Source organism: Lynx rufus, unplaced genomic scaffold (genome assembly GCF_022079265.1).
Source record: "Lynx rufus isolate CCGP_SWC_20201006 ecotype Redwood Valley unplaced genomic scaffold, mLynRuf1.p SCAF_4, whole genome shotgun sequence".
Taxonomy (NCBI): domain Eukaryota; kingdom Metazoa; phylum Chordata; class Mammalia; order Carnivora; family Felidae; genus Lynx; species Lynx rufus.
In genome coordinates, this window is record NW_025814856.1 from 19,896,264 (window position 1) to 19,921,702 (window position 25,439).

The 25,439-nt window shown below is 55.9% G+C and overlaps 2 protein-coding genes across 4 annotated transcripts in view; both read left to right on the forward strand.

The window, feature by feature from the left end:
* TEX264 (testis expressed 264, ER-phagy receptor) overlaps positions 1–11,105 on the forward strand; it is a 30,895-nt gene extending 19,790 nt beyond the window's left edge. For all 3 annotated transcript variants that reach the window (XM_047095965.1, XM_047095966.1, XM_047095967.1), the window contains 2 exons: positions 6,909–7,077; positions 10,511–11,105. In XM_047095965.1, coding sequence (XP_046951921.1) covers positions 6,909–7,077; positions 10,511–10,803 — 462 coding nt within the window. In that variant the 3' untranslated portion in view covers positions 10,804–11,105. The remainder of the gene's footprint in view (positions 1–6,908; positions 7,078–10,510) is intronic.
* Positions 11,106–13,954: 2,849 nt separating this feature from the next.
* Positions 13,955–25,001, forward strand: GRM2 (glutamate metabotropic receptor 2). Its single transcript, XM_047097302.1, has 5 exons — positions 13,955–16,274; positions 18,740–19,577; positions 21,079–22,154; positions 24,037–24,217; positions 24,447–25,001. Exons 1-5 carry the CDS (start codon positions 15,825–15,827, stop codon positions 24,518–24,520), a joined length of 2,619 nt encoding a protein of 872 aa, XP_046953258.1. The 5' UTR covers positions 13,955–15,824; the 3' UTR covers positions 24,521–25,001.
* Positions 25,002–25,439: the final 438 nt, after the last annotated feature.

Genomic DNA, 25,439 nt, shown 5'->3' on the forward strand with positions numbered 1-25,439 from the left:
AGGTCAGGCAGAGTCACTGATTTGGGCATGGCTTATGTACATTGTGGCTAGAGTGCAGGGGAGGAGCAAAAGTTCGGGCCCAAGAGATGAAGCTGGGTCCTAAATGCTCCAGGCAGCCACTGATAGTGTCTGAGCAGATGAGTGACAGCATCCAAGCTGGGCTTTGTAACAGGACTTCAGCACAGAGATGGGGAGGGAGAGCTGGAGGCCACATAGCTGAGCTCTGAATGACACTCTACTCCCAGATGCCTTCAAACCAAGAGAAGCCCCCTACCTTATCAGGGCATGGCTTCCCTGACTCCTCTTAGTGAACTCCCCCTGGAGGCTGGTACCCACAGGAGGCCAGGTCTCTCCCCTCTGCTGGCCTAGGCCCTAGAACCTGCTCCTCAGTCTCTCTGGCTTCACCTCTTTCCCCTCCCCTACCCCAGGGCTGAAAGCACAAAGCCAGCCTTTGCTGGGGCGGGCGTGGGAGCCACTACTCTCGAAATACCAGCTCAGATGTGGTAGCTTGGCAGTCCTCAGGACCCTGGGGGCTGAGGCTTGTCTGGATGGTGCTGTGGGGTTGGGCTGTCACCAATCCAGAGGGAGTCTTCTTCCCTAGGCAGATGGGATTTACCAAGGAAGAATTCTGTTGTTCCTCTCCACAAAGCTTGGGATTCCAGGAATGAGGGAAAGGGGAGAGATTTTGAGGAGGGGGCTTGTCATCCAGAGCAGAAAAACTCTGCCCTTTAGCAGAGCCCTCAGATAAGGAAGTTTAGCTGTCTGATTATACAGATAGGAAAACCTAAGTCTCCAGAGAAAGGGCTTTCCTAGGGGGTGGGTGGAGGGCAGAAGTCAGAGGTACCAGTTAGAGATGAGAAATTCAGGACCGCCTCCTCACCTACCTCCTTCCCCCTCTCCTCTTCATCCTTACTTGCCCACTTGTCCTTCCCCTCTGGCACTTCCTGATGTCTCTGGCTCCCAGGTGGTTGGCTTCATGGTTCCATCTGCACCGAGCAGCCTTCCTGCTGCTGGATAATCAATCAGTAACATATTTGTCAGCTTGTGAACCTTACAGGGCTCAAGGTCCTTGACTGCACAGATGCTTCAGAGAATGGCTGGGTCTTGGAGAGGGGTGGGATGTGGAGCCTGCCATGGTAACAGCAGCGTCTGGGAGGCCGTGGCTCCCCTCCCATATTTGGAAGGGAGAGTGGGGGGGATCCCAGGGCTGAGCTTCCAAGTCTCCCATAAGGTCCTCACCCTCGGGCTCCCTGCCCCCTGGTCCTACTCCACAAGGACCTAAGAAGGCCAGATTGGGACTGAGCTGGGGTTGGAAATTGGCCTTCTGGGCCCTGGGAAAGGGAAAGGCTGGGCTTGGCTGCAGGGTCAGAGGCTTCCTGGTTCAGATGGGAACTAGGATGCTTAAGGGCCTGGGTCTCCTGTGCCTACTTAGAGGGAATCATCCTCCCCTGCTCCTTAGTGCCCCAGTCTGCCCTGGTCTGATGGCTGCCGAGGCCCCCTCTTGAGCTGCCCAGGAAGCCTGGGTATGCAGGAATATGAGCAGAGGTGTAAATTGCATGGCAAGCTGTTGGCTCTGAGGTGAAAATGAAAAGTCTTGAGGCAGTGGCGCCAGCAGGCACAGCAGGCTGGGGTGCCAGGCACAGCGCCCTCCTTCCCCACCCTACTCTCCCTCACACCATCCCCTTTTTGCAGTCTTTCCCAGCTTCCTGCCCAAGCCTGGCTCCTCTGCCAGCCCCTCCCTTGCCATCTGGGGGGCTTTCAGGTAGACATGACCCCACAAAGCCTTCATCTGTTGCTTCCATTATGTTTTCTAAGTAGCTGACTGGTGCACAGAAAACTGGGCTTGGCTGTTTTGTTAATTTTGTGATCTTAACATTTGTGGTGGTTTCTCCAATTGACTCCTTTTGAGTTTTTCAAGTATATAATTGTCCTATCTTTCAGTGATGGTGTTTTTATTCACCTTTTCCAGTTTCTCACTTCTTTTAGGATCATCTGTTCCAGTCTCTTTATTTTACAGTTGGGAATATTGAGACCCATAGAGAAGCCATCTATTCATCAATAGCTAGGCTCTGGGTTCTTGCCTGGAGCTCTCTCTGCCACTTCTGCCCCTTCGCTCCCCTCCCTGGCAGCTCCATCTCACTCTTTGTCTCCTTTGCCCATCATTTTCATAGCTTCGAGCCCTCCTGCTACAAGTGGCGGGGGGAGGGTTCTCACCCACCCTTCTGCAGGCTCTCCCTGGTGGCACTGCAGGGACCCCAGAGCTATCTCGTGCTATCCCCTCCCACTCCACAGACAGGTTTAGGTTCTGGGCCAGAGGCTGTTGGGAGGCCCGGTGGGGATGAGAGACAGCCAGGGAGAGGGAAGTTGATGGAAGTTCCTGGGCAGAATAATAACAATGTGCCACATTCTAGCTGTAGCAGCGCCTGCTGTGCCTCCCCCATCACTTTGCACGTGTGATGCAGACCAGTTGCCTAAGGGGCCTCCAGGGTCTGAGCCCCCATTTGTAGGGAGTGCTGTGTGCAGGCGGGTACACATTGGTGCCTGTGTAATTAAAAATGAGCATGCCTCACTTCACCCAGTGAGGAGATGCCACCACCTCGGGTGGGATGCAACAGCTGTTTGCTGGCATTGTAGCTGCCCAGCTGTCCAGCCTGGAATGGAGGGATGGGTAGGACTGGGCAGCTCAGGGTGAACAGGGAGGCTCAGAGCCCCTCACCCCAGTGAGGCAAAGGGCTGTGATTGGGTAGAGACAACAGAGCAGAACTCATCTTTTTCTGGGGCTCAAATGCAGGTGGGAGATGTGTGAACCAATCCTTGACCTGTACCCTTTGCCTCATCCTTTTGGGGATTTGAGTCCACCTAGCTCTGAGCAGACCCAGCATCCAGGCAGGTTGGGAGTGTGATCCAACCTCAGTCTCCACCTGGACCTGACCTTTTCTGCCCCACATCCCCTTCCCACATCTAGCCAAAGCCAAGGGCATGGGTTGGTTGGTGCTCAAATGAGAATAGTTCAGGTCTTCTCTCTTACTCTCATCCTCCCCTCTCCTGATGCAGTATGAACTACCAGGGGAAGCACTGCGGGTGGCATGGGGAAACCTTGGCCCACCATGACCATCTAAGCCTCTGTAGGAGCCCTAAGCTGCATGGGCCAAAATCCTTGCCTTCCACCCACCCAGTAATGAGCTCAGCCTGAGGTGAGAAGGGAATATATGGTGTGTTACCAAGGTAGCTGAGGCAGTGGCACCCTGGCAGCCTGTGTACACCGTTTCTTCCCTTGTCTATCAGCACCCCTAGGGGGATGAGCCCATGTCAGTGCAGCAGTGGTATTGGAGGAAGTGCCGTTGACAGGTCTCCTGGAAATCCCTGCATTATGGGTGGTGTTCCAAGTCCCCCTCTTGTTTCTTCTATGAAAAGCCCAGGTGGGAGGTAAGCCTTGGAGATGTGTCTGAGGAACTAGAACTCCTGAATCCAGTTTCTAGCAGTTCCTGGTGGCCCCTTGGCATAGTGACTTTTTTCCTATTAGGTAGGAAGGATTGTGGATGACTGCATCTCTCCCTCCAAGGAGAGAGACCTTGTGGTCTCCTTGATTCTGTGTGGGAGTGAGTTGCTTTGGGTTGTGGCTTCATCAAATAGCCGGTGGCTTCAGTGGCCAGAGTAGATTCCCCTGTCCTGTTGATGCTTCCTGGAGCCTCTGGCTATCTGGGCTGTGGGAGGGGGTGTGCCCAGGGCTGGAAGGACACCAGGCCCATCCAGTCCCCTTTGCCCAGCAGTACCAGTCAGTGTGGCATTGACTTGGTGTCCTTGTCCCTTGACAGTCTGTTCTCCAAGGGCTCCCTGGGGCTAGCTGAGGGAGAGGCAGCTGGTCTTGCCTTTCTCCAATGATTTTCCAATATTTATCAGCTCATTGACATGCATCCCAGGTCACAGCTCCTTCTGTGTAGCAAGGACCTGAGAGCTGGCCCATGGTTTACCCTCTCTTCCCTCAGAGGCTCTACCTGGCTGCAGGGGGCGGGGGGGCAGGGCAAGGCTTGTCCTCTGCCTAATCCGTTAGGGACAGGGCTTATGGCTAGTCCTGTCCCTCATCCCCCAGCCCCAGTTGGGCTCATTATTGCTCTGGGGGCAGAACATGGAGGGGGGCTTGAGGAGAGGCTACAGGGACAACTATAAACCCCTCCCTTGCCTATGGGCCTGAGTAGGAAGTTTGCACCTTTGCTTTCCTCCTGCTTCTCTCCTTTGCCCCGAGTCTGAATTTTGACAGGACCTGGCATGTGTTAAAATGATTTGAGGCTGAGCCGTCAGTGAGATTTTTAATTAGCTCCCTGTCTCCTTCCACCAAGGAGGGCCCAGGGGCCCCCAGGTGGTGGGGGGAGGACCAGGCTGGGTTTGGGTGGGAGGCTGCCCCTCCAGGGGCCTGGGGGCAGGCATGGGCAGCTGGCACTCCTTGTGTGGGATGCTATAAGGAGGGAGAGCTGGACAGGGAAGGAAGGGCTGTGTAGCAGGCCAGTTCTCTCTCTCTCTCCTCTGTCTCCCCTGTTCCTCTGTTCTCCCCGATGGCTTTGAGATGAAGGCGACGGCAAGGATGGAGGCTGCAGTTTCCATGGCAACGAGGCTGTCCACAGCCAGGCAACTTCAGAGCCGGGCTCTCCGGAGGAGGCAGATGCGCAGAGCAGCCACAGAGCTGCCTCTCGCCTGCCAATGAGGGGGCTGGCAAAGCAGGTGGTAAGGGTGGCTGCCTGGTACTGCCCACCCTGATGCCCAGCCTAGAGGGGAGACTGAAAAAAGGACTACTCTCTCTTATCATCCCTGTTACTTCTAGAAGGGAAGCCAGGCAGGTGGTTTGAGTGTTGACAAGAGTTGGCGTAGGGTTCCATTGTCCCTGGAATTTCTCGGTGGGCACAGACTCTTGTTCCTGGGAGCATCTCCCAAAGCTAAAGTTGTACATCCCTTGAGATATGGACTACCACGTGGCTGATGACCACTCAGCAGATTTCCTCTGCACCTTTTGAATACCCAGAGCATGGGCATGTTGGTGAAGGCTATGCCCTGATTGGTTTCGGGGACCTTTTTCTTCCCTCTAGCTACCAAGGAAGGACTTGGACTTTCTTCAGGGAGACCCCCCCGACCCTGGGCTTGTGACATGGCATAGTTCACTGAGGGGGGCTCAGGTTTGGCAGATGCTCCCAGTGCTGGCATTAGAGTAACCCCCAGAGCCTGGTAGCTCCTACTTCCTGATGTCGTGTTTTTGTTCATCCTCCTGAGGACCAGGGCTGAGTGAGTGTGTGGGTAGCTGGAAAAGCAGAGGCAGCCATCAGTGTATGTGGAGATGGGAGGAGCTGGGCATGTGGACTCATGAGGTAGCATGAAGAGCACCCAAATTGGCAAAAAATACTGGACTCAAACTATTGAAAATAATGACTTTCCTTCACCGACCCTGCAGTGTTTGAGCACATGGAGACTTAGGGTGCAGGGCCTTGCCCGCATTACCCATGGAGTCAGGTGAGGTGAGCTGCAGGTGGACCTTGGCCAGGCCATCTACTTACCCTGCGGGGTCCTAGACATACCCTGTCCCTTCTGGCTGCTGGACTCCCTGGCTGATAAACCTTCCAGGCTCACTTTTCCTCTTCTCTTTCCCTGGGGGGTTCATTTTTACCCTTCTTCACTGCTTTAATTGGAAGGGGTTCCTCAACCCTAATGTTGGCCAGGGAGGTGGACAAGTGGAGTCCTAGAGTGGCTTCTCCCTACCAGGCAATAAGTCTTTCATTACTGCTAAGTGGAAGGCTCATTTCAGAGCTCATGATGAGAGCCGGGCATGTGCTATAAATAGTCGTGTTGTGAAGGCTGGCGGGTGAGCAGTGATAGGGCAGGGGCCTCACAGTCATCTTAGTGGGTAATTGCACTCCATGGCAGGAAAGGGGGGCAGGCTGGGGAGCAAAATGGGCTTGACCCCTGTTGTGAGTGTTTCTGAATGCCTCAGTGCAGCTCTGGCATGTGTCTTTGCCCCCTTCCACACACCCTGGGGGTGGGGAGATCTTTGGGTTTTGTGTCCAGGCAGAGGGGAGTAGAGTGCCTGTCTCAGAACTTGGGGCCCTATAAACTGGTACTTCGGCTCCCTGGGGAATTGGGGTGATGTTCGGTGCTAGTTCTACTTGTCCTGCCTGCCCCTCCAGCCTAGGGTCTGCCTCTTTCCCCTTGGCTGAAACTCTGGGAAGGTGCTAGAAGGGGTGGGAACCAACCATATCTGGTAACCTTGAAGGTTGGCATAGACCTGACCTGGTAGGGGAATGGGAGTGCAAGAGGGGTTTAGTTGGCCGGGAGCCCCTGTCCAGGGTTTGTCAGTAACATGTCTGCAAGGGCAGGAGCTGGAAGCCTAAGGGTCAGGGGCAGTGACCTTTCCTTTCTGATATCTCTGGGTCAATCAATATTGTCCAGGGTGGAGGGGACGTCAGGGCCTGAGGATCCTGGGATGGGAAACCTAGCAGGTCACAACTTGGCTTGGCTTGGGTGGCTGGGGCCACAGTTCATGGTGTCCCTGTCCCTGGGGTAGTCTGGGGCGCTAAGCTTCATGGCTCCTTGAGACCATTGCTTTCTGGAACAGTCTTTTGGTTGCAGGCATACAGATAGGACCAGTGGTTCCAGGCCCCTGGATTCTTTTAGCACCTGCCCCGGGGTGTTGTCCAAAGGACTCCTGTTCGTTAGACCACTGCCTCCTGGAGTATGGGGCCCTGCTCTTAGGGTGCTCTGTGTGTGCCTCCCTCAGCAGAGGTTTGGCACTTGGGGGAGATTGAGTTAGGAGACAGAGCCAGCCCCCTGGGAGGGAGTGCACAATCGACAGTTCCTAGGGCCTCTCAGGGACAAGTGGGTCAGAAGCCCCATAGATCTCATTCCACCTTTTGCCACTTTCCAACAAGGGGCGGAAGCTGTGTGCCCACCCTCGGCTAGAGATCTACCAGCAAGACCATATCTATTTCATGTGCCCGCTGGCACGGCAGGGAGACTTCTACGTGCCTGAGGTGAAGGAGACAGAGCGGAAAAGCCGAGGGCCCGCAGAGGCCACTGACGCCCAGATGGATGGCACAGGTAAGGATGGTGGGGCCCTCTGTGGAGCCTCTCCCTGGACATGTGGGGCATGGTTTAGGAGACTCCTCCATGGCTGGGTTGGCACTGTGGGTGTCCAGGCTAAGCTTGACAGAGGTGGAGGAAGGAGACGTGCCTACCCCGGACCCACATGCAGAATTGCCTGTTTCCAGATACATGGATCCATGTAGATGTGGATTCACACATGTTACCCCTGGCAACACAGATACAAAGACCCTGCCTGGATTCCCTTCAGATGCAACAGGGAGTACCCTTGGAAACTGAGCTCACAGACAGCTGGATGCTCATGGGAGGTAGATGCAGCTGTTTGGGAAAAGCATCACTTGGGTGGGGCTCATCAGGGAGTAAGCCTGGCACTGGATCTGGAAGGTACAGAAGGGAACAGGTTGTTCTCCTGTCCCCCGGTATGGAACCCAGCCAGAAGAAGGATGCTTTCTCCCTTCTGAAGAGCAGCCAGAGAGCATGCAGAGGGCAGCCAGAAGATCAGTGCCTGCCCCTTCCACCAGAGCCAGCCTTCATATCCCAGGTCCAGGCCAGCTGGTGGTTTGCCTGCTCTCAGCCCCCCTCCCTTCCATCACCTCTGTGACCCTGGGCTGTTCCCAGGAGCAAGGGGGCCTGCTGGTAATATCCTAAGGAATCCAGCCCTTGTCCATGCTCGTGGAGCCTTGTGTAATCGATTCTGGAGGCCCAAGACCTGTGGGAGTGGTACAGGGCTGGAGGAGAGCAGCTGTCCCTCTCTCTTTAGATTTCGTCTGCCCAGCCAGTCTTCCATAGCCAAGGTCACCCTAGAGTGGTGTACGTTGTAGCAGGGGGTTGGGGTACTGAGAGTCAGTCTCCACTCCCTAGAGGCCGTGTCCAACACAGTTAACTTCATCTGCCACTTAATTATCTCCATGGGGCACTGCTCCACCCGCCTGGTGGAGCCCAGCAGACATTCTTCAGTGCCCCTACTGTGGGCACAAGACATGGCACAAGGTCAGCAGGCCCAGGCAGTCCCCAGGGAAGGAAGGGGGAGTGCCTTGACCTTCCTTCAACCTCCCTGTGCTGCTTACACCCCACCCCCACCCCGTCCTTGGCCCACCCACCCAGCTTCTCTCCCAAACACTGCCTGCCAGGGGTGTTGAAGGACTGCTTGGCACCTGCTGCAGCTGGCTGCAGCCGTGGCTCCCACACCCCCAGAGCCTTGGCCTGTCCTCCCCACTAGCCTGCCCGCCCACTCCCTGGTGGGGGCACCAAGGGGTCTGCCCACCTCTGACAGGGTCTGCCCTGACACCCAGGGCAGACTCTGAGCATGTGTCTGCCAGGTGCATGTCATTTGCATGGCAGTGTGTGCTGGGTACTTGGCTGCCCAGGGCTTGGCCTGCCCCTGCCTGCCTCCCCACTGGGGCCTCCACTTGGGCTACGAGGTGAAAGGGGATGATTAGCTGCCTTATGCCTGTTATTACATTGATGTATTATTTAGCTCCAGAGAAGCAATGAATATTTGATCTCCCTGCACTGGCTGTGGGCATTGGAGGAAGGAGGGACTGGGGTGAAGGTGGTAGCTTCATTCCCTGCCCCAGCAGCCCTAGAGACTTAGGTGCTATTCTTCCTTGCCAGGCCTCCTGTGCCCTGGGACACAGGCCCAAGATCTGGAACTTCCTCTGGTGCAGACCTTGGTAGGCCTAGAGGGATGCCACTTCCCTGCCTTGGACTCATTTGCCAGAAATGTCCCCAGGGGCTGTCCTTATCCCAGCATACTGGGCCCCAGCCTGAAGGGGCCTCCCTGGGCTCCTTCCTCTGATCACCCCTAGCCTAGGAGCTGGGAGAGGGAGGAGGAGGCAGCTGGCAGCTAAGCAGGCAGGTTCCCATATCCAGATCCCAAGAGAGCCATTGGGTAAGTGGGCTGGTGGAACATGACAGTTTAATGGGGCCTGGGGGCCCCATTTCATTTGCTCTTTTCAGGCCTACAGCCCCTGGTGCACTGATTATCATTTAAGGAGTGACTAAGAGGCTGGAGTCCTGCCCCAGAGTCAGAAGGAACCACCCATAACTCAGGATGTAACCCAAGGTCACTCATGGATGCCTCTATTCTGGGCGTCATGATTGGGGCCCAGCCAGAAGAGGGCCCTGGACCAGAAGCCTGGCACTTCCAGGGTCCCCTTCACCTCTGCCAGTTGGCCCAAAGGACATCTTCTCAGGGCCAAGGGGACTGGAGAGCGGACTCCAAGTCTCCCCATCCTTACGCTAGTCCCCATCTGAGGCACAGTGTAAGTTCGAGGCCAAGTCCAAATGCCAAGCATTCCCCAGCTGCTCCTGGCTCGGGGCTCCATCACCATGGAGACAGGATCTGGGGAAGTTGGCCCACCCTTCACCTCTGTGATGTTTGACAGCTGCCCCTCTCCCTCTCACATAGGAAGGGAGACATATCAGCCTTCTCTCAATCTGGATTCTTACACAGCAGGTCTGAGCTCTTTGTCCCTCCTTGCCCCCTGCCAACTGTTGTCAGTTTCTCTGATCTGGGGAGATGAATTGAAGGGTTGCTCCTGAAGAGGGCAGATGAAGTGTCTGCTTGCCTGGAGGATGTTAGGGGTGGGAGGAACAGGCTGGGAGGGACCTGAACCATCACCCCTGTCTCAGGGCTCTCCAGCTGCCCTCAGAGTGCTCTTCTGGTCCCCTTCTGCTGCCTTGTGGCTCAGGAACCACCAGTCATTGGAGATATTTAAGGGCTCCTCTGGGATGACCCATGCATATGGGAAGAAAGCCTTTAAAATGCTTTATCCCAGTACCCTCCTTCCTTGCAGCTGGTTTCCTAGGACTTCTCCATCCCACTCCTGCCCTAGCTGCCTCCTCAAATCAGGGCTCTGTGGGCCAGAGGCTGAGGCCAGCTGCCTTCCTGGATATGGCTGCTCCTTGGGGAGCCCTGCATGGGGGAGGGGACAAGAGAGTAGGCCTCCTGGTCCATTCTCCTGTCCTCATGCCTTGTAGGCACTGTCTGTAGCTGGCCTTGAACAAACCTTTCTCTAAGCCTGAAATGGGGGTGGAGGAGGGGACAGTACTTGAGTCTTTTTGTTCTACCCTTAGCTCCTCACCTCAGGGCTGAGTGGTCCTTAATGGACTGTTGGGGGGTGGGGGTGGGGCAGCAGGCTTTGTGGGCGTGCAGGGAGCTGTGAGGCTATTTCAGGGGAGGGAGAGGAGTGCACAGCTGACTGCCCTCCCCCGCCCTCTCTTCCTTTGCCCTGTCAGTGCAGCCCTGCTCAGGGCAGAGGCCAGAGGCCAGCTGCAACGAGTCTCCTGAGCCAGGGCCCGCTTTATTATTCATGAGCACACTATGTATGCTGGATTGCTGAACAAGTGATAAGGCCTCTGTCCTCTCCCTGGAGGAGGGGAGGGCATGGGGGTCCTAGCTAATGTGTACTCCCTCTTCCTGGTCCAGGAGCTGATACGATGAGTGACACGAGTTCTGTAAGCCTGGAGGTTGGTCCTGGCAGCCGGGAGACTTCAGCTGCCACACTGTCCCCTGGGGTGAGCAGCCGTGGCTGGGACGATGGTGACACCCGCAGTGAGCACAGCTATAGCGAGTCGGGCGCCAGTGGCTCATCCTTTGAGGAGCTGGACCTGGAAGGCGAGGGACCCCTGGGAGAGCCAAGGCTGAGCCCTGAGGCTGAACCCCTAGGGGCTGCCAAGTGGCCCCGGGAACCTAGTACCCCCGAGAAGGGTGAGGAGTAACCCTAGGCTCATACCCTCCTGGGGTGCAATCGCTAAGGAACTGAGCAGACTCTCCAGCCCTCTTCCTCCTTCACCTCTCAGGCCCAGGCTGGGGCCTGGGGCCTCAGGGGGACCTGATTTCCACTGCCCTGGGCTCTAGCTAAGCCTTCTTACCACACTTTTGGCTCCCAGGGCCAAAGGAGCCAGGGACTGTAATCTGCACCCAGACCCCGGGGCTACTGCCCCTCTGACATCTTTTTTCAGATTCACATTGGAGCTTCCAGAACCAGAATAAAGCATACAATTTTCTTGTTTCACCTGGATTTGGGCTGTGCATTTGTGTGTTTGTTTCACCCTGAGGAGCCCTGTGCAGATAGGTTGGGGGTGGGCAGAAGTACCCCTAGCCTGGGGAGAGGAGGGAATATGTCAAGGTACCCTGGGGTGAGAGGAGGAAGCGGGGTATTGAAGGCCCTCCACTCCCTGCTCTGTGGCTCCAGTTGACAGCTGCTTCTCTGTTGCAGCAGCCCCAAAGGCTCCCCAGGCTGCTGGGAAACAGGCAGAACAGGTCAAGGGGAGTAAGGGCCAAGCATGGGGTGCCCTTCGGGGCCCAGGAGTGGGGAGCTCACAGCCTGCCTTTGCTTCCGAGGGATGCCTTTGTATCTGTAGCTCAAGTGTGCCCATGCTCATGCTGGTATCTAGTTAGCAGGTGAAGACATCCCTGCTGTGCCTGCCAGTGTCTGTGTACCTTTGTGTGTAACTGCACACATGCACACATGCCTTTGGCTCTGTGTGTGTAACTAAGGTGGGTCTGTTCATGATGGTCTCAGGTGAAGCTGTGCCCAAGTAGGCATTAGGATGTGATTGTGGCTGAGTGTGGCTGTATTTGTGTGGATGGCTATGTGGTTATATGCACGTGGTACTGTGCTTTATGTGTCTTAACTATATGTGATGGTACTGACAGAGGTGTGAGACTGGCTGGCTAGGAGCATCACTGTGGGGGCTTTGTCCATATACATCTATCTGTGTGTAGCTGTGTGTCTGTGTACAGCTGTATTGTGTGTTCACATGTAAAGCTATGTGCTTTTCTGTGTGTCACATGTAAAGCTATAGGTCAGTGCATCTGTGTCTGTGAGTTTATATATGTGTAGATATGTCCATGTGTATGGTTATATGTATATGATGGGGTGTCTATATATACAGCTGCTTGTCTGCATGTAAAGTTATGTATTATGGCTGTGTGTAGATCTGTGTGTATAGTTGCATATACTTCTCTGTGTGTGGCCATGTCCATATATACAAGTCTGTAAGGCTGGGTGTCTTTGTGTGCACGGCTGGGAGTGGTGGCTGCAGAGCTGGGTACATACATGTGGACATACATGCATGTCCATGTGCTGCAGTGGGACTGTGTAGGCCACTTCTGTGGGCCGCATAATGGGCCTCTGGGACTGGTGCTGTGTTTAAAGCCCTGTGTCTTTTGTGAGGCTGTCTTAGTGAGGGGGGCAGGGATTGCTGTGTGGTCCTCTTACCTCAGCACCCTGCTGCTATCAACCCCTCTGCTCCAAGGGCCCAGCTCATCACTCACTTACCCCAGGCAGCAGTTGCTCTGAACCAGCCAGAGAGGATGAGAGCAGCCAGGGCTGGAAGACAACATATCTGTCTCCCCAGCCTTGTCTGACAGCTCTGAACCCTCATTCTGCTGTCACCTCACCTACCTCCCATTAGCAATGGAGTTTGTGTTTGTGTTTGATGTGTGTGTTTCACAGCCGTGCTCTTTCCAACCCAGTGGGGGTACTGGGTTTCTGCATCCTGGGATAAAGTCTATCCTTTCTTGGTGACACCCCTCCCCCCTAACTGCCAAACACACATGTAGGTGCATGTGCCAGAGGGACCTGGGCTTGGCATGTGCTCATTAGCATGTGTCTGAGCTAGCTTTGCCTCTGCTGACACCTGTGGAAGAAAGGGCAGTGCCAGGGGAGCAGATACAGGGATGCTGTGTGCCTTAGCACCTAGTGTGTGCATGCTTCATGCAGGCTCCAGGGCTAAACCTGGGTGTGGGCCCCCTCCCCCGAACCCTTCAGCACAATCAGGGGCTGCAGTTTATCCACCACCTTCTACCCATGGGGGCGTCCTTCTCCATTCTGCTGCAGGAGAGAAGAAGAGTCAAGAGCATCTTCTCAGAGCTGTCCTCCCTCTGCTCGGGCTCCAGCTCCTGTTCCCTCCTACGCAGCAGCCAGTTTCAGGAGCATCCTCCCCACCCCTCCTCCCCTCCCAGATCCCCTGCCAGCCCCAGCATGTCCCTTAGGGTTGACCCTAGTCACTGGCTCTGTAGCACCCCCCACACACCCCAGGTTGATATATCTTTGCCATAAATATTTGTATATGAGGGTGGGGATTAGTGGAGGTTGGTGGGGGAGGAGGTCAGGGCGGGGTGTGTGTAGGGGGTGGATAGCAGCTTTAAAGGTCATCTGCAGGAAGAGGAGGCCCCATTCTCCTCTGACCGCCCCCCCCATCTCTTCCTCTAGTGACTCAGGCCCCAGCTCTCACGTAGGGCCAAAGACATATGCCCCTACCCCAGGCCTGGCATGTGGACTGAGCTGCAGTCTGTGGATGGAGAGAATGGATGTGAGGACAGGGAAAGACTCGTCGCAGCAGGCTAAGCTCTCTACCTATCTCCCACATGCCCCCTTACCTATCTCCCAATGGCACCTTTGGACCCTACGGCTAGCCCCTCCGCTCTCAAAGATGGAACGCCATAACATTGTGCGCACCTCCTGGGGCTCAGTGACCTTACCAGCCCCGTGTCCCTTGTCCCGTGCCCGCTGCTCTGTGGGATGCAGTCTGACCGCGGGGTAGAGGGGGCAGATAGGCACCTGCTCCTGCGCATAGCAGGAGCGCCCGAGGATTCAGCACCACGCGGTGGACAGCTCCGGGACGAAAGCCCCGCGAAGAACACAAGCCAGAGGCGCAGGGCACGGAGCGGTGCAGGAGTCTGGAGGGAGGCGGAGGCCGGGTTGGGAGCGGGAGATCCGGAGTGGGGAGGAACGGAGGAGGGGCTGGGGGCGGGCCGGGGCCAGGGGCGGGGCGGGCCGCGATTGAAAGCGGCCGGGCGAGCGGGCGGACGGAGAGCGCAGAGCTACCGAGAGAGCGAGCTAGTGAGCGAGAGCTGGAACCCTGCGCCCCCGGCTCCTCTCCGTTTCTCTCCGCGCCGGAGTCGGGCGCGCCAGGTAGGGTAAGCCCGTGGTGCCGCGGCCGCCGCCGACCTTATAGATCCTGACCCCATGTCCCAGCGTCCCGCGGGCCCTCGAGTTCTGGGGCGCTCGGGCCGGGGCGTCCAGCCAGAGCTCGCCAGGAGCTCTGGGAAGCGGGAAGACAACCCCAGGCGTCCCGCCTTTCTTCCCCAGAGAACGCACGCCCTGCATCACGCTCCTTCGTTCCTCCTCTCCTTACATCCTTTGGTCTGTCTTTCTGTCTGTGCCTCTATCTTTGTGTCAGCCTACCGGTCTCAATCACTCCTTGCCCAGGCCCCCTGGCTGCCCGCCTCTGGGATTCTATCTCCCTTCAGGGTATTGTCCCTGTCTGAATTTGGGTCCTGGCCGCCCCTGTGGGAGGCTTGTGGTTTTGACCCGTTTGGACCTCAGCCCCCATCTGGGTCCCTTCCTCATCTGTGTTGGTCTTCATGCTTGCCTCTCTCTCCTGGTTGCCTGGTTGAACTGTTGCTTTCTCGGTACCCACAGGATCCCAGTCTCCTTGCCCTGGCACCAGTGGGAGATTAACCCTGGGGAGCTGAGGGGCAAAGTGAAGAACCCCAGTCTCTGTGCCAGGACATGGGGTCCTTGAACTAGTGGCTAACCTTATTCAGCCTCAGTTTCCTTCTCCTAGCCTTCCCAAGCCTGCGTGATTGTGAGAGCCTGTGTGGGGTGGGCATCTGGGAGGGTAGCTGGGGCACAAATGAAGTGCAGAGTGGAAGAGGGAAGGAGGGGTCCCTGAGGGCCAGGGCCAGGGCCAGGGTGGACAGGATAGGGAAAGGATGAGGATAAGGAGATTAGAGATGGTTCTGATGCTTGGTTCTGAGCTGAAGAAAACACAGGAGCATAAAGTCTCAAACGGCATTCTATGCAGAGCTGAGGTGCCCAAAAGTCTCACCTTGAGCAATTTTGAGATTTTGACTAGATGAACTGACCCTGTCCCTGGACACACACATATGCTCACATTGACTTTTCCTGTTGACTTAAGACCTGTGGCCACTTCAGTTTCCCTCCCTGGGGCCAACCTCTCCACCTTGCTGTCAAACTCCCAGGGTCTAGAGTCTCTATTACATCCTCAGTCAGGGGCTCTGGGGATGGCTTTTTAAGAACTAGAGGCTAGGACCCTTGGGTGCTCACCCTGGGTTCCAGGCTCTCTAGGAGTTGGAGACTACCCTTCGGAGATTTTTCCTTCCCTCTTCTGTGGTGGTTTCTCAGGCACAATGGCTCATTTCTGGGAATGCAAGATTCAAGATAGAGATTGGACCCCTAAGTTTATACTCTAACCTGGCTCCTGCTGCAAAGGTGTTGATTTTGGGGTCCTGGGAGATTTGTGCAAGGTCTTGGACACTCTTTGATTCACAGCAGGATTGGTGTTAGCTGAGTTCTCCTAACGTATGTCTGGGCCTCTACTGTCTGCCTCCCTCCCTCTCTGCTGAGTATGGAATGGGCACAGAGGCCATCTAAAGACCCAGATGAGGGCAAGGCTGAGAAACAGGTCAATGGGTGTCTCAGGAGCTTCTCAGCTTAGTCAGTGATACCACCTCTCCCTGGCTCCCTAGGAAAGTCCCTAGGTGAGGGAATTGGGGACGGCAGAGTCAGAAGGGGTAGCCACTCTCGGGTTCCACCTCTCCCTGTTTGTCTGTCTGTCTCTTTCTCTGCAGGAGCTGGGCCCCTTCTTATCTCTCTTCCTGCCTGTCCTTTCCTGGTCCCTGTTTTCTCCTTTCTTTGCCTTTGCTGCTTCTACCCTCATCCCCTGGAGGCCCAGGTCTGCTGGACCCATCCATCCCCTTTGGGACAATGGGATCACTGCTTGGGCTCCTGGCACTGCTTCTGCTATGGGGCACTGTGGCTGAGGGCCCCGCCAAGAAGGTGCTGACCCTGGAGGGGGACCTGGTCCTGGGTGGGCTGTTCCCGGTACATCAGAAGGGCGGCCCGGCAGAGGAGTGTGGGCCTGTCAATGAGCATCGTGGCATCCAGCGCCTGGAGGCCATGCTTTTTGCACTGGACCGCATCAACCGTGACCCACGCCTGCTGCCGGGTGTGCGCCTGGGCGCGCACATACTCGACAGCTGCTCCAAGGACACACATGCCCTGGAGCAGGCACTCGACTTCGTGCGTGCCTCACTTAGCCGTGGTGCCGATGGCTCACGCCACATCTGCCCCGACGGCTCTTATGCCACCCACGGTGATGCTCCCACTGCCATCACTGGTGTCATTGGCGGCTCCTACAGCGACGTCTCCATTCAGGTATGTGGGGCTGCCCAAATGGGGACTGGGGAGGGAGGCCAGAGGCAGGGGCCCAGAATTCCCTTTGAGCAGGGGCTCTAGGCTGCCATGTATTAGAAGGGGGGCGAGGAGCTTCCTTTAAGTAGCTTTTTACAGAATACCAAGAAAGTGCCCCTGTCACATGATGCAGGCTGACTTTTAGAAATTGTATAAGGAAAACATCCCACTTGCTACTAAATCCCACAATTGTGCTAAATCCCATCCCATTGTGCTAAATCCCACAATTTAGAAATTGTATAAGGAAAACATCCCACATCACATACACACACACAGCTGATGTTAAAGAGTCCTAAGAAGCTTAATAGCCAGGCCTCTTGGATCAGAACCCCAGGTGTGAATCCTGGCTCCCAGACATACTATGTGACACTGGATGCTATTTCTCTCTTCTGTGCCTCAGTTTCCTCCTTACAGAACAGGACTCATAACACTTGCCACTCTTAAGGTTGCGGTGGAAATTTAATGAGGTAATACATGCAAAGCTTGTGTCAGAGGCATAATCAATATTAACTGCTATTGTTATTAACCCATTTTATAGATGAGGAAACTGAGGCTTGAAGAGTGGCAGGCACTGGCAAAGTGGAGACATTCACCTAGAGCTCACAGCCAAGGGCCTCCAGCTCTGTCAGATCACCTCTCCATGGACTAGAAAGGGGTGAAAGGTAGAAGCCAGGAGCATCCCAGAGAAGAGAAACAGGGATGGGGACCCCGGAGGAAAAGAAGCAGAATGGGTGAAGTGGGGGGAGGGTCCCTTAGGGTCTTTGGGGGGACAGGATTTGCAGGGGTGGGAAGGTAAGGGAATGAGACCCTCCCTCCTGCTTTCTCACAGACTGGCCCAGCTGATATCCCTGGGCATGCGTGGCTGCTTTAGCCCATGTGGGACCCTCCCCCTCCCTGACTGGGTCCCACCTCTTGCCTGGACACTTACCTGCCTGGTGCCCAGAATAGGTTGCCAGAAGATGAGGCCAGAACTGGGATCAGGATTAGGATTTGCACAGAGGGCCTTGGCTGGGGCTTCAGCTTCCTTTACGAGGCCAGCTAAGGGCACTGCAGTCAGAGGCAGGGCCAGGACCCCTGACCTGGCACACTTAGTCAGGAGAAATGAAGCAGGAGTCTGAACTGTGGAGGCAGCTTCTGACCTGGGATGGGGGAGGCCTCCTCATCCTCTTACTGCAGGAAGTGAGTTACCTGTTCTGCTAGTCCCAGCTGCTGGAGGTGGCCAGTAGCAACTTGGACAGGTATGGCTGTGCCGGCACCCACATCTGCCACATCCCACCTGCTGATGCTTTCAGGGGCCTCCAGGGTGCTTTCCCAGCATCCACCCTCTCCACAGTTCTTAGGGCTCCATGCATTCATCTCCAGGAGTCCAGTTACTTTCCTCCCACCCCAAGTTGCCTGCCTCCTGTACCAGGGCCCACACTTCAAAATTGGTCTGCTTTTTCCTTGTCTGAGTCAAAACAAGGCCCAGCCCTTCATCTTAGGCTGAACCTGCCTGTTAATAATTCCTCCTCATTTCAACCCCATCTCTCCTGCCCAAACCCCTATCGTCTTCCTTTTGCCCGGCACTGTGACCTCACATGCATTTTCATTTTTCCCTACTCAGCAGCCTCATCAGGCAGGAATGAGAAACTGAGGCTCAGGGAGGTTTGCTAACTTGCCCAGGGACACAGAGGCAGAAAGTACGAGAGGAGAAGGCATTGAGACTGTCAGAGTAAGAGCCTGTGTCCCAGGTGCAAAGGCAGGACCTAGCTCCCACGTGTGGAACCTGGGCCTTGTCCTGCTCTCACCTACCCATCCCATCATGTCCTTGTCTGTCTCCCACTCTAGCGGGCAGGTCCTAGGGACCCAAGGGTAGGAGATGGCCTGCCAGGTGGTCAGTGGTAAGCAGGAAGCCTTGTTTATTTCAAGTTCAACCATCCGATGGCAGCCAAGATCTGGGTCTCCTTTCCTGAGGAAGCCTTTTCCTTCTTTCTCCATCATTCCATCAGGATGGACTCTGGGGAAAGGTTACCTGGCCCAAATAGGTAGAGAGCCCAAGAGCCCTGAGCATCCCAGCTAGTGCCCTGCCCCCTGCCCTGTGCAGCCAAGTACCAACCTCTCCCCAGCCCAAGCTTTGGGCCTTCCCTTGCTTCCCTACTTTTGCTACTGCTCTGCATCTGAAGGGGGACAGTAGAGGGGTCCTGGTGTGGCTCTGGAGCCAGGTGCCTCAGCCCTAGGTCTTCTCTCTCCCAGCCCTTGGGAAGGAGTGGAACACTCCCTACCCCCAGAGGGAAGACACATCAAGACAGGGTATGGGTCTTTGGGGAGAAGCAGACCTCAGGGCTGACTACACAGACACTTGATCCCAAGGTCGAGTAGCTGTGAGGAACACATCTGTCTTTCGAGTTTGACCTGATCTCTGATCTTGGCCCTCTCTACTGGTCCCCCAGGTGGCCAACCTCCTGCGGCTATTTCAGATTCCACAGATCAGCTATGCCTCCACCAGTGCCAAGCTGAGCGACAAGTCCCGCTATGACTACTTTGCCCGCACTGTGCCCCCCGACTTCTTCCAAGCCAAGGCCATGGCCGAGATTCTCCGCTTCTTCAACTGGACATATGTGTCCACGGTGGCGTCCGAGGGTGACTATGGTGAGACAGGCATCGAAGCCTTTGAGCTGGAGGCCCGTGCCCGCAACATCTGCGTGGCCACCTCGGAGAAGGTGGGCCGTGCCATGAGCCGTGCAGCTTTCGAAGGCGTGGTGCGAGCCCTACTGCAGAAGCCCAGTGCCCGTGTGGCTGTCCTGTTCACCCGCTCCGAGGACGCACGCGAGCTCCTCGCAGCCACCCGGCGTCTCAACGCCAGCTTCACCTGGGTGGCCAGTGATGGCTGGGGCGCCCTGGAGAGCGTGGTGGCCGGCAGCGAGGGGGCCGCTGAGGGCGCCATCACTATCGAGCTGGCCTCCTATCCCATCAGCGACTTTGCCTCCTACTTCCGGAGCCTGGACCCTTGGAACAACAGCCGGAACCCCTGGTTCCGTGAGTTCTGGGAGCAGAGGTTTGGCTGTAGCTTCCGGCGGCGAGATTGTGCAGCCCACTCGCTGCGCTCCGTGCCCTTTGAGCAAGAGTCCAAGATCATGTTTGTGGTCAACGCAGTGTATGCCATGGCCCATGCACTGCACAACATGCACCGAGCCCTCTGCCCCAACACCACACACCTCTGTGATGCAATGCGGCCTGTCAACGGGCGCCGCCTCTACAAGGACTTCGTGCTCAATGTCAAGTTTGATGGTAATGGGGCTGGCTAGTGTCCAGCAGTTTTCTGGCCTTCAGCAGGCAAGAGGGATCGGGTCTTCAGGTTCCATTACCTGACTAAGAAAACGTAGCCTACAGCAAGTGAGGGAGTCACCCGGGGGTGGGGGAGGGCTGGGATGTGATCCAGGACAAGGATGGCTAGACAGAGGGGACTCCAACTGAAGCCAGGGCTGAGGTTTCACTTTCTGGCCTAGTCCTGCACTGAGGGTCTCTAGTTCCTGTTTGAACCTTGCTCTCTCTCTCCCTCCTGCCTCTTTATCATGCGGAGAGTAGGGACTGGGGGCCCTCGAGCCCATTCTCAGGCAGCAAAACATCAGTGGGAGTCAGAATAAGGGTGGGTTGAGAGTGAGCATCAGGTGGCACTCTATTTTCTGGGAAAATTCTATTCCTCGTCTTGATTTTCCATTCAAGGTGGCCACAGTCTCTTCATACCAAAATTTATTTTAATGAACATTCCAGCTTTACGAAAAATGAACGCCTCAGAATCATCACTGTGCTTCAGGAAGTATCACTGTAGGAGCAGTGGGAGGGTGCCAGGGCTCCCAAAGCCTACTGGCCCAGGGTTAAGAAGAAGAATAATTCCAATGAGATTTATATTCAGAGTTGTGGGAGAATCAGGGGAGGGGTTAGGATTGGACTCGGGTGCATGAGGTTGCCATCAGAGCAAGGCTCAATTCAGCCCACTGAGCTAGGTAGGATTTATTGGAGGGCTCAAGTTGGATTCTGAGGACTTTGAGGCTGGCTTGAAGGAGCAGGGGTTACATGGAACCTGCAAGGGACTCCAGGCTGCATCATTCACCATATGGAGCCTTATGCACATCATCTGCTAGTATGAACCCCAACTTCTCACTGGGACCTGGGATGACAGGGGTCCTGCTTCCTCTTGAGCCCGGCTGGGAGATGTGAGGTTCCCGGGTGAGGGGAGATGGGGAAGAGAAGTGCCTTGTGAGCTGCGTGATGAGCACATCTAAAGTTGGGGTTTGGCTAGCACTGATGTGAGTATTAGGACTAGAGGGGAGAGAGTTGACTTGTCATCAAGAGAATTAAGTGGGACCAGGACTGGACCTGAGGCTGAATTTAGGTGTGAGGGTGTCCGTGTTAAGTCTGGGGGGAGGGCTGCAGTGTGTGTTGTGATAAGGTTGGGGTCTAGGGTCTGGGGTCTGGGTTGGAAGTTACTGGAGACTAGGCATAAAGCTAGGTTTTGGGGAGTCATGGTTGGGTGTTGGTGTGGACATTAGGTTTGTGGAGATGCCTGGGCTTTGAGGTTGGGGTTTTATTTGGAGTTTAGAGTTGAGATTTGTTGTAGCCTCTCATTTAGAACAATGGCTGGGGTTAAGTCCAGCTTTAGTGTTGGGATGGGGCTCAAAAGGACAAGGAGTGGCCTCAGGTCGGGGTCTGGGTTCCATGTTAGGGTGAGGGTGGAGGTCACATCAAGACTACCCACCAATCCAACCTTCTCTTCCCTCCCCAATTCCAGCCCCCTTCCGCCCAGCTGACACACACAATGAAGTCCGCTTCGACCGCTTTGGTGATGGTATCGGTCGCTACAACATCTTCACCTACCTGCGGGCAGGCAGTGGGCGCTATCGCTACCAGAAGGTGGGCTACTGGGCAGAAGGCCTGACCCTGGACACCAGCCTCATCCCATGGGCCTCGCCCTTGGCTGGCCCCCTGCCCACGTCTCGCTGCAGTGAGCCCTGTCTCCAGAATGAGGTGAAGAGTGTGCAGCCAGGGGAAGTCTGCTGCTGGCTCTGCATCCCCTGCCAGCCTTACGAGTACCGGCTGGACGAGTTCACTTGTGCTGACTGTGGCCTGGGCTACTGGCCCAACGCCAGCCTGACTGGCTGCTTTGAGCTGCCCCAGGAGTACATCCGCTGGGGCGATGCTTGGGCCGTGGGACCAGTCACCATTGCCTGCCTAGGCGCCCTGGCCACCCTCTTCGTGCTGGGTGTCTTTGTGCGGCACAATGCCACCCCAGTGGTTAAGGCCTCAGGCCGAGAGCTCTGCTACATCCTGCTGGGCGGTGTCTTCCTCTGCTACTGCATGACCTTCATCTTCATTGCCAAGCCATCCACGGTGGTGTGCACCCTACGGCGCCTTGGTTTGGGCACCGCCTTCTCTGTCTGCTACTCAGCTCTGCTCACCAAGACCAACCGCATCGCGCGCATTTTCGGTGGGGCCCGGGAGGGAGCCCAGCGGCCACGCTTCATCAGTCCTGCCTCACAGGTGGCCATCTGCCTGGCGCTTATCTCGGGCCAGCTGCTCATTGTGGCTGCCTGGCTGGTGGTGGAGGCACCGGGCACCGGCAAGGAGACAGCCCCGGAGCGGCGGGAGGTAGTGACATTGCGCTGCAACCATCGAGATGCAAGCATGCTGGGCTCACTGGCCTACAACGTGCTCCTCATCGCGCTCTGCACGCTCTATGCCTTCAAGACCCGCAAGTGCCCCGAGAACTTCAATGAGGCCAAATTCATAGGCTTTACCATGTACACCACCTGCATCATCTGGCTGGCCTTCCTGCCCATCTTCTATGTCACCTCCAGTGACTACCGGGTGAGCCACCTGCCACAGAGTGGCAGCGGGGTTGGGGGTGGGTCCTGGACCTCTTGTTTCCTGGTGTCTCATTTACTCTTCTGATAACTCTGAGGCTCCGATAGGCTGAAAGCTCACCCAGCTTGCAGTGGCCCAGTTGGGACTAGATCCCAGGGGAAGGTGGGAAGGTTGAGTGGGGACTAAGACAATGGACAAGGAGGTGGAGGAGTTAGAGCTGAGATTTCAGGACTCAGATGTCACCCCCTAAGCTCGAGGAGAGGCATGGACTGAAATATGTCCAGATGGGCCGATGCTCTGCCCTGCTCCATGGAGGGGTTGGCTGCAGAAGGGGACACTTGGTTTCTGCTCTTGGGTAGCTCCTGGGCTAGTGGGTGGGTGACCAGGGGATCAACTAAAGAACTAAGTCAGGAAATGTTGTTGACTTGTTTAGGTCCTAGTGAGAGCACAGAAGAGGGAGGTGTGTGTGTGGTGTGTATGTGGTGTGTGTGTGTGTGTGTGTGTGTGTGTGTGTGTGTGTGTGTGAGAGAGAGAGAGAGAGAGAGAGAAAGAGAGAGAGAGAATCATGGAGGGCTTCTTGGAAGAGGAGTCCTTGAACTGGGCTCTGCAAGACAGGCAGGTTTCAATAGGTTGGATGGAGAAGGTAGGGAAGGGCAGTCAATACAGAGGCCAATTGGAGCAGAGGGCGTGCATTGACCTCCCTTGTTGAGGAGGGGAGGCACAAATGGTGCAAGATAGGCAGAGGTGAGGGTGGAAAATGGGAATGGGAATGGTGGGCTATCAGGCCACATGGTCTCAGAGGGTACCATGCTCTGATGCCTCTTGGAGCCTTGCAGTGTAGCACAGTGCCCCTGGAGTTGTGCAGCTCTGGGGTTGAGAGATGAAAGCAGGAAAGGCAGAGAAGCTAAAGCACAGAGCAGTAGGAGATCTAGGGGATAGGGTTGAGGGAGTTTTAAGCAGGTGGAAACTGTACCCCAGTTGGTGGCTTCCAAGCAAAGTTCCAACTGGCACTGAGTGTCTCATAGGTCTCCTCACCTTCTAGGGGGCCATGGCTGCTTTAAATGGGGGTGGTCAGGGAATGCCTCTCTGCAGAGGTGACAGATGAGCTGTCCTCTAGACAGTAAGAGGATCATCTTGGTGAATCCTCACAACTCTGGAGTAAACTCCGTGGCTCTCCCCATTTTACAGACGAAGAAACGGAGACTCAGGGAGGTTCAATCCCTTGCCTAAGGTCACTCAGCTTGGGAGTGTAGAGCAGGGTCTGAACTGACAATCTTAACAATTAAAGGAGCAGGAAAATCGAGACAAGAGCCCCTGCAAAGGCCCTTTCCCCCAGGACAGAGGTATGGTGGGCAGTGCTGGGGGTCAGGGCGGCTGGGTTTGGCTGTTGTTGCACCTGCTGGGCCACCTGCCTGGTTGGTGGAGGCCAGGGCTGGGGAGGGAATCTGCTCTGACTCAGCCTGCATTTGCATATGATTTGCATTTGCATGCCAATCATAGTTGGCTAAGGACTAACCTGGACACACACACACACGCAGTATCCACACATGCACACATGCACACACACACACTCATGCACACACACATACCTGCACGCATATGCATGCAGATACACACTTATACACACACTGGCAGACACACTCCGATGCACACATACATTCCTGCAACCCTGCATGTTCACCCCCCTCAGCTGGAACTTTGATCTCCCTGGGAAGGTGGTTCACGGGCTGACGCTGGGACTGTGCCCACCTTCCTAGAAATCCTTTGGGGCTTGGCAAGTGGACCAAGACCCAGTGTTGGATGCTTACCATCTCCCCTACTCCCTAACCCTGCAGCCTGACAGGGGTCATGGGGCTAGACTCATCCTTGACTTCACCCATCCCAGGTGCAGACCACCACCATGTGCGTGTCGGTCAGCCTCAGCGGCTCTGTGGTGCTCGGCTGTCTCTTTGCGCCCAAGCTGCACATCATCCTTTTCCAGCCACAGAAGAACGTGGTTAGCCATCGTGCACCCACCAGCCGCTTCAGCAGCGCCGCCACCAGGGCCAGCTCCAGCCTCGGCCAAGGTCAGCATTCACCCTAAGCAGCCTGCTCTCTGCCTCAGCTCCTCAACATGGGGACCACTCCTTGGGTTGCTGGGATTCCTTGGCTGGAGGTGGAGAGCTCCTTAGATGAGGCTGGATAGGAGAGGGAGGGGTGAAGGCGGGAAACTTCCCTCCACACTCCTGCTTGCCCTGCTGCCTGCCTCTGTAAAGGACCTCAGGGTTGGCCCCAATCTCTGACTTCCTTTCCTAGGGTCTGGCTCCCAGTTTGTCCCCACCGTTTGCAACGGCCGTGAGGTGGTAGATTCAACAACATCGTCGCTTTGAAGACCCCACATTCCTGCCCCCACACAGCTGCTCCCTGGAATCCGGTGCACCCCCACATCCAGGGCCAGGAGGAAGTCAGCTGGAGCATTGCAATAACCCCAACTCCATGCCCGCCCCCGCAGCCACTTACCTACCTACTTATTCCAACCCTTCAGAGTCAGAAGTCAGGGTCCTTGGCCCGGGAGCCTCTGCAGCAGCCACCAACTGTCCTCGCAGCGTGTCCCCTCCTTGCTAGGCCCAGGCAGGACTCAGAAGGGAGCAAGCCAGGGTCTACTCTGCCCTGGAACAGGATGGCCGAGGACCACCGGCCCCAATCCCCAATCAGCAAAGGTGCTTCCAGCCCCACCCTTCCCTCCTTCTAGGGCCTTTTTAATTTTTTACATAAGTTATTCTGGGATGGGGAGGGGGGTTATTGTGGGGGCCATCCCTCCCCGTGCATAGTAGTTTGTCCTGTGGTTTATTTTGTATTACCTGTAAATAAAGTGTCTTTATTTAAAAAAAAATCACTCGTTGCCTTTGACCCAGGGAGACCCCTCATGCCCTCCACGGCCGCCCAACCTTCCTTTCCATAGTATTTGTTGACTCTGATCTGTGCCTGCTCTGTGCCGGATGCTAGGATCTGGCAGCCAGCAAGACAGACCCAGTCTTGCTTGGTTGGGGAGACAGAAGATGAGAAAGCCATCCTCTCTGAAAAGGATCCCCCGCAGAGCAGCCAAGAAACTACTGGGATGAGAGCAGGGGTCTTCAAGGGACTCAGGCTCCTCTGACAGCACACGGGAGGACCCGGATGGAGTGGGCGGTAGGGCAGGAGGGGCGGCCGACCGTGACCCGTAACTGTGGGCTTTTCCACAGCTGGCCTGCCTGGCACTCGGAAGAGCAACTGGTTAGCACAAAGCCAGGCTGAGCCTTGGTATGGAGG

What these genes read in the sequence shown, in the direction of transcription:
- GRM2 (XM_047097302.1), top strand. Translation starts at nt 15,825, where the DNA reads ATGGGATCACTGCTTGGGCTCCTGGCACTGCTTCTGCTATGGGGCACT. An exon ending in ACAGCGACGTCTCCATTCAG is followed by an intron (nt 16,275 to 18,739) that starts GTATGTGGGGCT and finishes CTGGTCCCCCAG; the next exon opens with GTGGCCAACCTCCTGCGGCT. An exon ending in TCACCTCCAGTGACTACCGG is followed by an intron (nt 22,155 to 24,036) that starts GTGAGCCACCTG and finishes CACCCATCCCAG; the next exon opens with GTGCAGACCACCACCATGTG.